Here is a 17,310-nt window from a genome sequence, read left to right on the forward strand (position 1 = left end):
TCTAGATTTCTTTTGCCATTTTCCAGAAAATAGTTCCTTCAGATGTTGGTGCACGTCACTGGAATGATTTCAGTGCCTTTTTATTTATGGTTTATTTATTCTTTTCACCTGTTGGGTTTCACCTGTGTTTCTGCTGAGCCGCTGTTGCTTGTTGCGCACACGCGATGTCAGAAGATGTTTTCTAATAAATTCTGTTTACACCGACCCGGCCTCGTTCCTCTGTGGTTTTATTTAGCCATTTTCATTTATTACTCAACCATTAATCTATTTAAATCAACTTTAGGTTTCATTATCATTAAACCCTCATTTGGCCCCACTTGATTTTTGTCCTACACAATATAAATAATCCTGGTGCTTAAACATTCATGTATTAAATGGAGCATTGCTGCATATACATGCATGAAAATTAATCTTTAAAAATCTTTAACTTGCATGTGAAAATGTTAAAGAAGTTAGGAGTGTTTTGACTCGTAGTGCTGAAGAGCTTGTCCATGCAGTTGTCACTTCCTGGCTGTAATTTTGTATCATCAGGATGTCTGAACACTTCGGAGCTTCCAGCTGGTCCAAAGAGTTCTGACACCAGGCCTTCAGTTTCGTGGCCTCAAGTCTTGTCTTCTGATTCATCCCTTTTGGGGTGGTGGGTGGTGGTGGGTCTGCCCCTGGGTGAATTGCTGGTTCATCATGGGGCTCAATGTGGGCATGGTGCTGTGCTTGGAACCAGAAACCCTCTGCATTGCAGCCCAGTTCCCAACAGACTGAGCTCCTGCCACCCTCCCTCCAACAATATCTTTAAAAAAAAAAAAAAACCTAAAGTATGAACGTCACCAAAGATGTTTAACTCTTGATTAGAAAATGATTGGCAATAATGACTACGGTAATAAGGATAAATTCCATCTATGGAATTAAAGGAAGATGATCTGGAAGATTATCTGACTCGGGAGGTGAAATATTCATGATTATAAAAACAGGAACGACTCCAACTGCGTGTGTGCGCAACTTTCAGCAGCTGGATGGCAACATCACAGAAATACTCTTGCTGTGCTCTGATTGGCTGAAGCGTAGACCGGAAACGCGGGCAAGCGGCCAATCAGCGCAGACCAGCTGGAGCGGATGACGGAAACAAATAATTTTATTTTAAAAATATTCACCGCTGATACATACAATACACTCATCATACTCATATATTTGCATAAAGTATACTCTTAACATGATATTTAAAGATTTTGATACATTATTGTCGGATGGAGGAGGGACATATCAACAAGGGGAACACTTTTATTGTAGTGCTGTAAAAACAATGGAAACCAAAGAAGCACTAGAACAGATACGGGGGGGTCAGCAGCTGCTCCACATCTGCAGCACTTCTGTCACCCACGGCTCCCCAAACATTCCCAGAATTTTCTGCCCACGTGGAAAAGGAATCACGTCCCGGGCTCGTCTTTCTCTGGCGCGAACATCGGAACTGATCTGCGAATTCAGGCGGCTCAGCTCTTCACACCAAATGGTCGATTTAGAAAATAAAAACTAAGAAAAATTGATTTGAGTCCTTACACGGAAACCCAACTTGGAGGAATTAGTTGGGCCCTTTTTTTCCTGTTCGTTTCCAACTGAATTGTGTCAAGAATCGGAGTTGCGAGGAAGAGCTGATCAGCTGATCTGGAAACTCGGCTCTTCGTTTTAAAAAGGCCGAGATGGGGCTCAAAACACAAGAAATTGCTCATTTATTTATGAATTCAGTCATGGTAGGATAAATGTAAATGGAATTTCTGGTATTTTCCTCATTTACCCCCCAAATTTTCCGTCTAAACTGGCTGGACAATATTTTTGTACTGGGAATAGAAGGGAAAAAAAATGGTAGAAATTCTGAACCCGGCAACAGAAAGAGAAACGTTTTTTCCATTCGCAAATCTTTCAGTTAAATTTAAACATTTTAGAACCATTAATACTGCTGGCCAGGCTTTTCAAAGTAAAAGCACCAATGCACCTAAAGCATATTTGAATAAACTTCCAGCCATTTTAATTTAATTTTGTCTATAGATATCATTAACATACCCATAAGTATTTATTTGTTTGACATTTGTAAATTGAGTTTTGTTTTCTTCCCATTTATGTGAGCACAGAGCAGAGCGCCCAAATTCAGTCACAGCGGTGAGCCGCTAAAGAAGAGCTAAAATGTCCAGGTCCTTCATTATTGGGGAAAAAAAGAGGAGCAGAGGTATTTCTCTCGTTTTTTAAACTCAAACGGTTAGAAAGGGTGTGATAATCTTAAACACTCGGATGACAAAGGCAAAGAAAGAAGTTCTTAGAACCAGAACACTGATCCAGAGTCCAGATGGACAGTCTGAACTGTCTTAAGTGCATCGTACGTGTCAGGCCCGGTTAGGGTTGGAGCCTGAAGTGTTCCGTTACTCAGACAGGAGGTCCGGAGGTCTGCGCGCCCCCACTGTGCTTCCACCTAGTCAGAGGGGCTAAACTGGGCAGGACCTGCAGCATGTGTCGAACTGACGTCCAGCCACCTGCTGGAGGCTGCAGCCTTTCCCAGCATGCACTGGGGTAAGAGACCAGACCAACCCTGCACACCTCGCAAGGTCTAACTGGCCACTTTGTGAAAAAGCCACCAGTACTCAAATGCAGCGGGTCGGGGCCACAGTTGGACTCACTGACTTAACCGACCGGTCCGAATAAATGTTTTACATCAAAAGCAAATTTCATATGGACGTTTTAAAGTCCAAGAGGACAGGTGGTTAAATTAAGATGGATGACATGAAACTGGATCAAATCTGAGACAGCTGAAGGTCCACTGAGCCCCCCCACTGAGCCCCCCCACTGCTTCAGAGGGCATTTTAGGGACATTAATAAACACTGTGTTGCCCAATAAGAGTGCTGGGAAACTGGCCGTACCCCCGTGCTGCATTGCTTGAATACGTCATTCATCTGTATTTGACACCAAGGGGGCTTTGAATTTGCATCTTGCTGCGGATTCAGAACTTCCTGCTCCTTTTTACGGATTAAGTCACATCAACAACCTTTAAATTGTGAACTGAAATACTCTGCATGTGGGAGTTGGGAATAATTTAAAAAACAAAAAAGGTTTCTGAAAGCAGCTTTCAAGCTAGAGATGACAAGACGGGAGCAACAGGAAGTGGAAGCCAAGAGCTTCCAGACCACCATCAGTGAACATAAAGAGTCCAGCGCAGGTTCCAGTAGCTGGCTGCAGACCTACAGCAGGGCCCAGAGCCACTGGTGGGAAGAGTTCAGCTGATCCACACACCTGTCTGGGTCTGCTGATCGGCGGCTGGTGGGAAAGCCTGCAGGAAGGACCTCAAGAGTTTGAAGCAGGGTTTGTGGATGACACCTCTTTCATTAGGCCAGGACCGAATTCACATTCACTTATTCCTCAATAGGAAATGTTGATTGAAAACTAAGTTGTGAGCCAAACCGTGGCAGTTTAAACAATCCTCTTTGCTGTGCAGGGCTCTGAACTCTCTCCACGAGTGGCTCTGCCCCCAATGCTCCTCCTCCTCCTCTGCAGCTTCCTCACAAAGGCCAGGGTAGGTCGCTGAAGTCCACGGGTCCCCCCAGCCCGGCGTCTGCTTCCAGCAGGGACATGATGACCGCCATGGCCGCCTCGTCATTGCTGGGACTGCTGGAGCCGGGGTCGTCCATTATGTCTATGCTCAGGTGGGAGTTGTCACCTTGGACGGAAGACAGGTGATTAGAAAAGGCGGAGGGGAACGGAGGAGGAGCGGGTTTAGCGTGTGCGACTCACTCATGATGGACTGGTTGGAGTAAGGGTAGCCTACAGAGTCCGGTCCAGGAATGATCCCTGCACTCGGGAGCTCGGGCGTCCCCCCGTTCTGAATCTACAGATGCGGCAGACGACACATTTTACACCGTTGGGCATCTATTTCATCTCAATTTCGGAATTACGGCACAAGTGTGCGGCAACAGTATCCTACAGTGAAGTTAGGGGTTGGCTTGGGCGTTACCTTTTTACCCCCTGGAGAGCAGGTGTCTGGCGGAGGGGTGCTGGTGATGTTCAGGGGGCTGGAGCCGCAGCTGGAGGGGGAGGACCCTCGAATCCTAATAGAGAAGAAGACAGAACAGTCAGACACGCTCACCTCACCTCGGCTGCTCAAAGCTACCATAGGCTGGGCACATTTCTAAAGCCCCTGTGACCTTTTCTAAAGCACGGTTGGTTTCTCCACTCAACACATTAACACATCCAGTTTCATTGAAAATCCTCAGATGGATGCATTTGTTTTGCAAACGTCGGCCCAGAAAACTCATACTTCACCTCTGGATCTCCATCACCTCCTCTGCAATCATGCGTCCGATCTTTCCAGCTCCTGCTCGGGTGCCACCAGGGATGCCCGGCACCGTCTGCAGCGCCCGCCTTCCTCCACCTACCAAACAAATAAGCAATGATGGGTTTCTTTGTTTCAACGTGACCTAAAGTAGGTGTTGTGCTTCTAAACCGCCTCACCTTCTGAGGTTAGAACACAGTCCATGCTCTGTGGTGACGCAGCAGATTGAGGGTAGTCTGATCCTTCCATCATAGGACACCTGCACAGAACAAGGCAGGAACGTGAAAAAGTGCTTCGCTACCGTGGTCGTGCATCACCGGCGTACTTACGAGACCACGGTGTTGGTGGAAACGATGTACTCCACCTCCTTGGTCCAGGGGTTCATGAAACTGAACCATCGACTCCTCAACGTGATAAAGGAGCCGTCTTTGATTTTAAACTTGTAACAGTTGGTGTTGATCTTCTCTCTCATTTGCAGCACTACGGACACACCCATCAACACCACGATGACCAACAGGTCTGCAGACTAGTGCGGAGCGTGATTTTTGAACATAACGGAGCAGGTACCTTGCCGGTGGCACTCCGCCAGGTGGCCGATGTCATCCTGGTGGAAATACTCATAAAAGGAAGTTCCGAGCAGCTCCTGAGGCAGGTAGCCTAGAATGGCTGTAGCTCTAAACGGACACCAGAGAGGCAGCACAGGTTTGTTAGTAAAAGAACTTTAACTGTTTTTTGTTTTTTTTATAAATAGTGGGAAATTCACCCAGGCTACTTCTACTACAATTAGCTTCTATTATCTTCTCCACTGTCCAAGACCAAGCAGAGCCTCTCTGTCCATAAAATGTGATCAGACATGAGGATCCACGTTCTTTATCAAGAGAAACACCTGGTCAACACCATAAATGCTCATTTATCCAGGCAGCAGGACTCACACAGCACATCTTCTTACCTATTCCATTTCATTTCACACACACACTAAGTATAGATGTAGGGCAAATCAATAAAGGCTGTCACATGACTTGTCAGTGGTGTTTACACCGCTGTCAGTCTGTTGAAGGGAGTGGAGAGGTTAGAGCCGAGGAGACAGCGTCAGCCTGTGGGGGTGTCCTGAGCTGAGCAGTTTTCCTGTTGTGACTGATGGAATATTATGCATCTGTTTCAGAGCCTTCCTTTTCAGTTATGCATTATACGAGTTATTCACAATACTACTTTACTACCATTTCAATGAATGCTCAAGTTACAATTAATTGCTGAACAGGGCTTTTTTTAATTTTTTTTACAATACCAAATGCATACTTTTTTAATTTTGTGTTAGCTACTTCGTATTTGTAAAGTTTGAAAGCGTATTTATTTTAATTTTGATGCTCTTCAACCCCTGGTATTAATGTAGTATATCTGAATGACTCCAGTTAAAACAGACAGCTCGCTACCTTTGGCCTCGTCACAATACGATGACGCTAAAGCTCACCGCTACAGTCAGGGAAAAGTGTCCCTCCACTCACCTCTGGTCGACAAAGACGAATTTGCCATCGATGGCATGTCTGGAGACGTACTCCGTGGGCTTCACCCTGATATCAGCCAGGCTGGGTTGGGGGACGATGTGGGGGTGCAAACGGCCGATAGCTACCAGGCAGCTCAGGTTGCAACCTTCATTGTCAGGTTCGTTGTCCTCGTCCAGACCCATTTTGGTCGGCGGCCAACTCTTCAGGTAACCCGTGCTGTGGATTGTGCAGAAGCTCTTGCGGTCAGCTGTGATGAGAGAGAAGGGAGAGATGAGGGTTGGATGCTAAATGGACCAGCATCTTTAGTGAGAGGCCCTCTACATGCTGTGGGGATGATGGGGAATTGTTACAGTTCAATGAGCTGGAAAAAACCTAGACTGCCATTATAAAACCAGCTCTGACTGTTTCATAATGGTAAAAATGGTTGCAATAGCAGCTTGTCGTTTTTGTTCAATCTGAGTGAAGGAAAATCAACATATTCCATGTTTCCAATGGGCCATCGAAATAAAAATAACGGAAACTTCATTAAGAAAGTTAATAGCATTGAGTGCACCCGCTACTCATCTCAGCACCAGAGTTAAAGTCAGTAAACAGTTTATTTTTTTCTCCCTTCTCCTCTTGTGATACGACTTCCTCATCATCAGCTGTTTGATCTTATCAAAAACCATATTCTGAAAGGTTTTTAAAGCCTTTTGATTTAACCTCAACTATCCTCCACACTACTTTGCTCTTCAATTAGATCTTTATTTTAAAATTTCTTATCACAATATTTGTGGCTGCTTTTTTTACACTGCTGGAAGATTTTGCACAATATAATAATATCTATTTAATATCTACATATACATATATATAGAACCACTGGATAGGATGGTTGGAGAAAGAGAGATATGATTGAGGGATCCAAGGTGTTGTATCATGACCTCAATACAAGACATCAGGGGGAAAATAAACTACCTCTTAAACCTAGAGAAAAGCACTCCTTGGTGTGAGCAGACCTCCACCAAGCAGCTCATTTCCTCACATACTTGACTCACACCTGTAGTGTAGTCTGCATACAGGCAGCAGTAACGCAGCGTTATATAACCTCGTAGGTTGCGTGACCGACTTTGAACTGCTTGTGAATGCTTTTCAAACTCTCAAGACACTTAGTTTACACTCCAGTTCCCCTCTATCAGTGAATAATGAGGCAGAGGATGACAAGAAGGAAGCCACATGTTCCATCTGCTTGTGGGCCATTGGAGCATGGGGGGGGTAATGAGGACTGTTCCTTCTCAAAGAGAAAAAGAAACTCAATCCCCGGTGATCATCCCAGTAAATTCTGCCAAGACCTGGGCAAAGTGACACATGGTTTGGTGAAACCGCAGAATCTGGATGGATAAAACCGTCAGTTAAAGGCCTTCTGTGACACAAGAGTAGAGAAGAGACGGCAACAAAATGTGACGCAGGTGGATTCTGGGATTTGACCGGGCGAGTGTGACTAAGGTGGTGTCAAAAAAAATGTATTCAATGAGGCCCGCTTCCTCCGCTGCGTAATAAGAATGCCCTCATGCCAGGTCAAGTGTGATTCCTGGTTACAATGGGGAAGGGGAAAAAAATGGTACAGACAGGCTAAAAAAAAACTCCACTTGAGTCAATAAAGAGCAGAGCTGCTTCCTGACACATAACCTGATCTTTTAAATGGGAAACTAAGTTTTAGTCCAAGCGTACGCCAGTTCACCAGTGCCATTAGAGGGTTACACACCTTTTTTCTTGGAACAGGTGGACGGGAAGTCCTTATCTTCTACTTTCACAGAAGGTCGATTGCACTTCATGCGGCAGAAGAATGAACGTCTGGCACCAGAACAGAGTCGAGATGGACCAGGGGTGATGTCTGTCTTTACTGGAAGGCCAGCTGCAAAACACCAGTGGCAACCATCAGCGGTGCAACAAGGTCCAGGGTCAAAACTAAACACAACGTAAATGTAATAACATCAACGGTTCCTTCCACTTTTTCCCCTCAGGCTGAAAAAAAAAAGGAAGAGGAACAAAACTTGACTGGTTTTTATAGTTTTGTGAAATCATTTTCTGCTCTGTCATCACTTCTAGTGCGACAAAATTATTGAAAGATTTTTCTTCTGAAGGAACTTTCAGTATGTGACTGTATATTGGCAGTCGGGGTGGGAGCGGCGTTGTCAAGGCGACTACATAGTGGACTTACTCTTAGCGTCAATGAGCCTCTCTCGTGGGGCTGTATCTGAAGAGGACAGCTGCTCTTTAACCTTGGCAATGTCCTTGGGATGTAGGTAATCGAAAAGGCTCTGACCTATCAGATCATTCTGAAGACGAGCGTAAAAAGACGTACAAAAACTTGTGTAAGAGATTTGGAAGAGAGATAAAAGTCGACATTGAAACTAATGTTTGCTTGAGAGAACGACAAAGTAAATGTGATTCAGAGCTTGTCTGCGCGCCAGCATACCTGGCTGTAGTTGAGAATTTTGTACACCGATTCAGACACAAAGAGGATCTTTCCACGGTCACAACCGACCACAAACAGGAACCCGTCAGCAGCCTGCATTATCCAACACACAGAGGGTTTCACACATCGCTTCTTCAGAAACTTTTCTCAAGTTAATCACATATTAGGACTGTTCAAAATCAAATCAATGATTATCGGCCATGGCAATAGAGTCGTTACATCAGTGCACCCACCCTCAGTATTAAGTGCTTTAGTTCATCATCTGAGAGAAAGGAGGGTTTGTAGTTGGCCTCTGTGTATGGGTTAGCAGCACCTGTGTGCAGCAGGAAACAAAAATCAAATGTCAGGGACACAAAATCACAAATAACTGTACCGTCAATGCATGAAACTATCTTTTTGTGGCTCAAAGTTCTAAAAGGGTTTGTTGAATGACTTCTGAGTGGCGTCTCTTCAACAGTGCAAACGCTTTAACCGTGTTTTGTACACTGTTTATTGAATTGTGTTTTAATCCTAGAAGGTAAGTGTGCACTGTAAAACTCAAAGCAAGTAATAAAAATTTAGGTTACAGTGCAGGCGATGACACAGGGATATTTAGTGTTCTTTTTGAGCTTCCTGTATTCCTCAGCTTCTTCTGGCTCAAAGAGCTGCAGTAGCTCACCTGATGTTTATGTGAAATCCAATAGGCTGCACTAAAATCCAGATGCACTAAAACGCACCGACCATGTCAACAATACTGAGGAAAAAGCTTCTTTTTTTTTTATATCTATGATAAATTGTCTATCATTGGTCCGTAGTAAAAAGTCTCCACTTTGGACAACAGCAATGCTGCTATGTCCTGCCATTTTTTTTTGCTACATATATGTTTTAATGATAGTTAAAACTGATGCAGTGTGAGCTACAAGTGCACATTTCCTAATGCTCTGCTATTTTGTCAAATGTTTTCTCACCTCTCAGTGTCTTCATATGCTGGACAGCCATTCGTAGGACCGTTAGCTTGTCCAACTTGCGGGACATGGCATTACAGGTGGGCACCAGAGACGCGAGCTCGTCGATGAAGCTGTTCATCTTGTCCCGCCGACGCTTCTCAATCTGGCTGTGAGCCTCTCTGTGGGATGAGCAAAGATGACAGATTACTCTCCCATCTTTATATCACCATTGCAAGACATGCTTCTTCCTCCATCCTATCAAATGCATGAATCCACTAGCACAATCCTAAGAACAGTGCTCTTAAAAGATGGGGCAAAACTGCTATTTGTGTTGCTAATTAGAGCTTAACATGTGTGCGGTTACAGCCCCACACATTTCAAAGCACAGAGTAAATCCCTTCGTCTTCCATGGAATCGTGTGAGATTTAATTGAGTTATACCTGGCATTTTTAATCCGGCCCTGTTGGTCACTGTAAAGAAAAAGCAAATATTAAAATGGGGCATAATAATCTGTTGAAGATTATATTATTGGTTTGCATGCATGTGGCATCACAAGTATGAATATAGGTTTGTTTCGTTTCTTCTGTAACTCCGGACGGGGACGTACCTCCCCAGTTTATCTTTGTCTGGATCCATGTCACTGAAAGAAGAGTCAATATAGTGGAGCGGTTAGTTTTAACATTAAAAACACAAATAAACCAAAGTTTCCCTGGCTACACAAGTGTTGCTTCAATCTCCTTAATTTCACCCGTGTAACAACAAAACTAAACTTTATCACTGGCTTGATTCGTTAACAGTGTCGTGTGTGAACTTACTCAAATGAGAAGCCATCAATTCTGCAAAGAAACACAAATTTCATAATTACTATTTGTCAACAGTAGAGCAATATGAAATGCATTAGACTGTACAATAGGCCTCTTGCTACGGCCATAAAAATCTGATGATAGAGCGTAATCAGATAATAGCTACAGTCAGAGCTGACGTGTTTATGCGCGCACTGCGGAAATACGATAATGAGAAAATCACTTCGCAGATCTCCGCCCATTTATTGGAATTCACGTGGGAACATACATAGATACGTAGTGACACATTCTTCTGGTCTTGCCACGTGGAGGCTTATTAGTGGGGAAACTGAAAACTTTCCATTTGTAACAGACTGTCTTCTTAGACACGTGTCATATATTGTTCTCGATTCTACTCCCCAGTCCTGTTTTTCCTCTGTCCTTACTGGTAGTCGGTGGTGCTGCCCTTCCTCTTGCGGGTGTAGTCCATCCCAGGTGTGCTGATAGAACTAGAGATGAGGTCGGTGGAGCCTGGGGACATGAAGTCAGTCATTGTGGATGAGATGTCCATCCGTTGGTCTGCCATCAGGTCATCTGCAGAACAAACACATAAGCTAAATAATGAGGCTAACCCTTAGAAATAGGTTAAATACACCTTTAAAGAAACATGCTGTCCAAGAATAAGGTACGCATGTGACGGGTTAATACTGTTTACTGACTGGCACCCTTGGTGACAAGGAATCAACAATCTCTTTTGACCATTTGCAACATGAGGTCTGATTATGAGGGCCATTCGGACTGTCGTGAGTCCTACTAGAGGGCCCAGGGGCTCCCTGTCGAGCCTTGAGCAAAGGGCTGGATGGTAAACGTCTCATGGGCTGCAGAAGCAGACTGGAGATGCACCATCCAGGTCAACTGCTAACCTGTGGGTTTCCTGTGACCGTTCTGAGAACATAAAGTGAGAGTTTGCTCTCAGCTCTGTGAAAATAGCAGCATCCAGGCTCAATATAAGGAGTCTCTGTACAATTTAGTGATCAACCTAACACACACAGATACCCGAGGACACTTAAGTGTCAAGCTAAGGGAGCGAAAACAAAAGACTCCTGCTGTCCAAGGAGAAAAATTGTTTTTACAGACGTGAGTAAACGTGACTGTAGTGCATCTGAAAATCAACAGCACTTAAAAGAGCCAGTAAATCCGATGACGCTCATCTGCCATTTGTTGGGGGGTAAATAACTAATGTAGCTAACTATAACTAACAAACGGCAGTGCATCAGCAGAGCTTCGGCAGACAGAAACATTTGAGCCACATCCAAAAGGATGCTGAGCAGCATCATCACTGTCTCGCACCCTCTCCCCCGGAACAAGCTGACAACTCACAGGCACTAGAACTCCCATATCAGAAGTGTTGCTGCTACCAGGGAGCAGCTCCAAGCACACGAATATTCTCAGATGCTGACAAAAAGCTCTGCATCACCAGCTTCATTGTGTTGCTTTTCTAACCTGCATTTGATGTGCTGGTTTTGGTTTATTTACTTAAAATCGGACTTGCAGAACAGCATTATATTACATTGTATTAATATTAAACAAAATCAAAGCAGGGCTGACATGCATCACTTAAAGGTGTCTGCAACATTCTTGTTATAAGCGGGCGTTATAACTACTTACCACAGATGTTCATCACAGCCTCTGTGTTAAAATCATCTCCTTCCATCCACACTGGAGACCTCAACTGTGAACACAGCAGCACAGCAGACAACTTTAGGCCCTGGCAGGAGAGCAGCCGTCGTGGTGCCAAGCACAGACCTCTAATAAACGAATAAATAATTATGACAAAATCCAGGCGCAGCTTTCCAGATGTTTGGAGTTTCTCACCCATCCCAAGACACTAATATTCTAACTATAAGGTCGCTGTAGCAGATCGAAACACTAAAACACGCGTTTATATGAAATGAGGGGTGTAGTGCGACTTGAGTAGCAAGATTTTATGTGTGTGTGTACTGTAATATATATATATATGAATAAATGAATGAATCTTACTTTTTATGATCCAATTGTTGGTGTTAGAGGTCAGACTTTGCAGAGCAGCCTTCCGTGCTCTGCTTCAGTCTGCCGTCTTAAACGCCAGTGGAACAGCTTGGCTGCTACACTTACCTGGCTAGGAAACTGGGACAGGTCTCCGGGATGAGCCTCGCGTCGTCTGGATCTGTGTCACTCGTCTGTGTCTTGTTCGACTCAGCCCGACTCGGTTTCATCCAGTTTAACGCCAACACGTTTCTCCAAAATAATCCGATCCTTAATCAGCTTGCCTAAACCTGCAGAGAATTGATAGAAAGGGGTCAAAGTCTCTTTCGCAGACCTAAAATGGAAATAACAGAATGCAATAATAATACAATAATCATATTACCCAAAATTCCACAGAACAAATGCAAAACACAAACATTTAAGCTAACCGGATATTAAGAGGCACGGGGAAGAAAAATAAAAGGTCTATTAAGAACAGAACTCCCAACTTGGCAAAGATAATGCAGCCAATATAGCACAGATAACACAACCTGCAGACATACACACTGCATATTACGCACTCTGCTAATTTCCTCAAGCATCAAACTGCAATATTGGACAGAAATAGTGTGACGTAATCATGGACGACTTGTTTTAGAGCACATTAGTAATGGCTAAAATGATCATACTGCTAAAAAAAATGTGGAAACTCTCTCTTACCTAACGGGGCGGGACTTTAATTAATCTGCTACGCAGAAACTACCAGCGAGGAGACGGTAAAAAGGATCGGTTCCTTCTGACAGAGCCGAGTGTCGGGAGGGTGATGCGACAATTGCCGTCACAAAACTGATCACGCTGGCTCCCGTCTGTGGAGAATGGAATCATGACACCAGGCTGAACTGACAGCTGCTATATTCTGCTCGGCTGCGGGGAGCTAATGAGGCAAACGCCAGCTCCGTGATGTGGGCGGCTGTTCGCGGACCCTTTTGGAGCCACATGATTCACGTCAAGCCGGGGGCAGTGCAGACATTTCCCTTATGGTGTGATTGAAAGTGCTGCGCCGCCTTATGTGCTGTATTAGTTCACAATGTGATGAACAATTCAATGTCATCATCCAGGCTGAATCATTTTGGACTCATCCCGTGGCTTCCTATGCGTTTGGGAGGCAAATCGTGCAGGGTTTTGCACATACAGCACTCTTCCACAGCGCTGACAGGGATGCTGCTACGACTGCTGTTTTCAGTGTTTACATCAGGTGTGTTCCTCTAAGCTAAAATGTGTTTGTTCTTCACAGTATTTATTGTCTTGGTAAGAATGTTGACTCTGATGTTCCCATGGTTGCGAACGTTGTGTTGATATCCAGGCTGGATGGGCCTGGATGGGGATCTGGGGTTATTTTATAGAGTAAACTCAGCCTGACGATGACTGTCAGGACCGGGGACGATTCCTTGAGTAACTCCAGGAGCTCCAGTACAAAAATCTCTCTTGAAGAAATTGTATCTGCTTATTTAAGTGTAAAGGTCAAGTCCCGATATTTCCCACGGACGACTTTTAATGTGGCACAATGCGCGAAGGTCACCCACGCAAGCGCAGAAAGAGGAAGTGAAAATGTTCGGTTGAAGGAGCGCGAAAATAGCCACAATTACAAAACTTTCTCTAACGTATTTAGAATCGCTTTTCGTTGAAACTATGAAGGAAGTTAAGAGAATATCGGATTGCTGAAATATTGGATGGCTGCAGCCCTCGACTAAACACATTTAAACGATTTAACAGGACCCAAATAAAAACCTGAGATCTACTTTCAAGTTCATTCCTAAGTGCTCATACATTCTTGCAAACATTAATAAAGCCTGTTAGAGTTGGAAGACGGTTATCCTGAAACACCCACTGACGCTCACACTTGTCGTCGAGTTCTAACCAACCATCCAGCGCCACTGGACAACAAAGGAAAATATAGCACACAATGTCGTCCACAACGTAGAATATGACTTAATACTGTTGCCAGAACCCAAGCGTTGAAGCTGCCCACTGACCCGAGTCAGGGGTTGCTTTGACAGACCTGGTGATCGTCTTTAATGAGGCAAGGTTCCAGGCTGCAGGAGGAACAAACACTCTGGTGATACTGAGAGGAACTGGTGCTGCACTGGAAACTGGGTCAGTCAGTCTCTGTGGTCTAAAAACCAGCCAGCCTCAATTTCCATCCACCACCTACTTCTACTTCATCAGTGAGTCAGCAGGCCGTTCGGGTCCCTTTGCATGTTCTACACCCTCCACCCACTTGCACTGCCTGAAAACAGGCAGCAGGCCGGCACCGGCCCCGGCCCAGGAGGAGGCGAGCTGAAACCCTCTACCTGTACCACTGCACCAACACACCTGGGCATGGAAATACTCATGACAAAAACGTCAAGAGCATTCAAAGGCTTTTGGTTTGAAATCTGCATTTCCCAGGAGCTAAGAACAAATCTGAGGCGAGATTTGCATGATTTGAATGATAAATAAAAGATGAAAATTGAACCATTGACGGTTATTCATTTAAGCTTTTTACATTTTTTGCAGGCTAAACCATCCGTGCAGAATTTGTTGGAAGTCTTAGAAAAAGGCTTTAGGAAGTCCGGTTTCCATGGTTACCCAGTGAAATCCCACGTTGAGATGTACCCGTTCACCGTCTTAAGGCCATTTTAACGATTGTGTACAAGGATTCTGCAAATTTGGGAGAAAAGTCCAACACAGAAGCTGCAGACTTCTTTCCCAGCTGAAGCACATTTTGAATTGTGACCCCAAAATTTACACAAGCATTAAAAAAAACATAAAAACACTAAATCTACTCTTGTGTGAGCATTTTGATGCCTCAAGTCATCAGCAGTTTTTGAGATATGGCTGAAAATATCAGGTTAAAGCATCTCATTGAGGAAAGTTTTATCTTGGGAACAGAGTAGCCACACATATAATCTTAAAATCAAAGATGAACTGGTTATTTTCAGTGGGACATTTCCCTTATTTGCCCTACAAACATTCATTAAAAACAGATAAAACCATAAGTCCACTTTTTCTGATATTAGATGTGGTCTGAATTACAAGCTACACTATATATCTCATATACACTATATAGCCCATAAGAACCTGCTTTCTTTAGATTATCCTGCACAAACACACAAAAAGGTGATGGTTTTATGGAAGCCATGGAAACAATAAACCAGCCCCGAGGACACTGCTACAACTTGATTTGACTCTGAACTCAATCAAACATGTAAGTGAAGTGAAGAGAGGTTGATTTAATTAAGTCAAATATAGAATAGAATGATGTTCGCTCAGCAGCGGTTTGGCTATGATGGGTTATCTGGACTGGCACGTCTGAGACACAATTATGTTATTATAAACATAGATTTAGGTCACAATAGAAGCTCTTACATTGCTTTAAAACCCCGTCAGCCAATTATTTTCTCCCATCCAAGCCTCATTTCAAAGTGAATGAATGCAAAAACTGTGCCATTAAGATCCCAACAAAAATGGCAGATAATGTACGGCCTCTGTGCTGATAAGGAGCGTGATAATGACAGATTGCTGTAGGGCTGATGTTCAGGCTTGTTTGCTCTCAGGACAAGATGAATAAATCAGACTTTGTGTGCAACAGGTTTCGAAGAAAAACTCCCTAATCCACTGACAAGAAATTCAATAAGCAAAGAATCACGAGCGCCCATTAAGACATTCATTAGGACTATTTCTAATCCCTAAAATCAAACAAGACTCCATCAGAGAGAAGCTTCAAAACCTTAAAAATGCACTTGACATGAACAGCCATCTTCGGATGGTGGCGTCCTGGTGGAAACCAGGCGGCACATTTGGGATTCTCTGGTGCAGCCTGTGCAGAAGGCAACTACGGTAACTACCGGGGGGGCTACATGACAACGGCATGGCAGAACTGCAACAGAAATACCGGGGATATGTCACCGGAACCACCGCAGAAAAGCAGCCTTTCTACGTTAGCGACACTGCGTTCATAAGGCGACATCCGCCGTGCGGAACCACGGTGATGTCTGGCTAAAGGTCGCGACCACACGTCGGCGTGTCAGCTGAGAAGTCGGGGGGAAGAAGGGGGGGTCGACGTGATCGAATTACAATAGATGCTGTCGAAGAAATGGTTTCCAGATAACCACCAGGGCCTGTTTACATCCCTAGCATGCTAACACCGCTTAGCATTGTCGAGCGGGTCATGTTTAGATAACGTTTAACAAGCCAGAAGACCCGTAAGAAATCCTCCCCGGGCTTCGTTTGAGCCCAGGGGAAGCCGACAAAGACCTAAACCGAGCCCGGCACATCGCGGCAGCGGTTTCCCACCGCAGTGCCCCAAATATGCCATTAATCGGTCACTACTGTTAGCATAACGCCACTAGCTAAGAAAAGCTGTCAAGACCTAGCTGGCGAGCTAGCGTCCCTCCTCCTGCTCAAGAAAACCACACTGACATGATCCCAGCGCAGGGAAACCATCGACGATTGCCATCGTTGTTGAGACGCCAACAATGTCGCCTAACACAACGGAGATAACCCGAAAGGTTGTGTTGGTCGTGTACTTACAGCGGCTCCGGTGGGCTTTGCGTATCCATTGAAAGCAAGCGGTTATGTGTAATAGCAACCCACAGAACTGTGACATAAACGATTTTCTATCGGTGACCCAGTTTCTCCTCACCGTCATGCCTGTCGGACCACTAACCTAGTTTCTTAACCAATGGGGTTGGAGCTACTAGCGCCGGGGCTCCTTTAGCCAATCAGAGGCGAGTTCAGCCTGGGAAATTTTGATGGACGTGCCGATTGACTAATCAGAGGCAGGACAGGCTGGACCGCAGCGGCTGCTTGTGTGCAAGAGTCAGTGCAAATGGAGAACAGCGTATGAGCAGGCAGGTACTAAGCAGGTTCTGCTGCAGCCGGCTGCGATCTATTTTGATAGGCTGTTTTAATTTTAGAAGGCACGCCATCATTCATAAATTACACGATGGGAACTTTATGTTACATGCAATGAAGTGCATAATAGATTTATATTAGATTAACGCCTCTCTGATAGGGGAGGACAACGTATTAAAAATGGGGTTGATCATTCAAACCCCATGTACATTTGTTAGGTCTCGAGTATTTGGAAGTGCTTGCTCTGCAAGACCCTTTTGATTTTCTTTCAGACAGTTTGCAGTGGTTCTTTGCAATAACGGATAGCTCTTAACAAACTGTCATATACCTGAGGTCATAGAAGTATGAGGAAATGTTACATTAACACAATTCTACAGTGGCCTTAACGTTTTGTAAGATGTTTTTTCAAATAATTTCAACTACATGTAACAAAAGGAA

At 44.4% G+C, this 17,310-nt stretch overlaps 1 protein-coding gene across 3 annotated transcripts; it reads right to left on the reverse strand.

The window, feature by feature from the left end:
• Positions 1 to 1,111: 1,111 nt before the first annotated feature.
• bmal1a (basic helix-loop-helix ARNT like 1a) lies at positions 1,112 to 16,709 on the reverse strand. 3 transcript variants are annotated; one of them, XM_057051508.1, is made up of 21 exons: positions 16,549 to 16,668; positions 12,697 to 12,842; positions 12,127 to 12,287; positions 11,641 to 11,780; positions 10,419 to 10,566; positions 10,006 to 10,026; positions 9,798 to 9,830; positions 9,631 to 9,660; positions 9,212 to 9,369; positions 8,498 to 8,577; positions 8,265 to 8,357; positions 8,007 to 8,124; positions 7,551 to 7,700; positions 5,810 to 6,056; positions 4,875 to 4,981; positions 4,637 to 4,787; positions 4,487 to 4,566; positions 4,298 to 4,406; positions 3,990 to 4,083; positions 3,770 to 3,863; positions 1,112 to 3,695 (listed from the first exon to the last, which is right to left on the reverse strand). In XM_057051508.1, exons 3-21 carry the CDS (start codon positions 12,225 to 12,227, stop codon positions 3,538 to 3,540), a joined length of 2,112 nt encoding a protein of 703 aa, XP_056907488.1. In that variant the 5' UTR covers positions 12,228 to 12,287; positions 12,697 to 12,842; positions 16,549 to 16,668; the 3' UTR covers positions 1,112 to 3,537. The 3 variants fall into 3 exon arrangements, with proteins under 3 accessions (XP_056907488.1, XP_056907487.1, XP_056907489.1); XM_057051507.1 differs by lacking the exon at positions 12,697 to 12,842 and having other exon boundaries at positions 16,549 to 16,709; XM_057051509.1 differs by lacking the exon at positions 12,697 to 12,842 and having other exon boundaries at positions 11,641 to 11,704; positions 16,549 to 16,675.
• Between the last annotated feature and the right edge of the window lie 601 nt (positions 16,710 to 17,310).

The sequence above is a fragment of the Takifugu flavidus genome, chromosome 13 (genome assembly GCF_003711565.1).
Source record: "Takifugu flavidus isolate HTHZ2018 chromosome 13, ASM371156v2, whole genome shotgun sequence".
NCBI classification, from domain to species: Eukaryota; Metazoa; Chordata; class Actinopteri; order Tetraodontiformes; family Tetraodontidae; genus Takifugu; species Takifugu flavidus.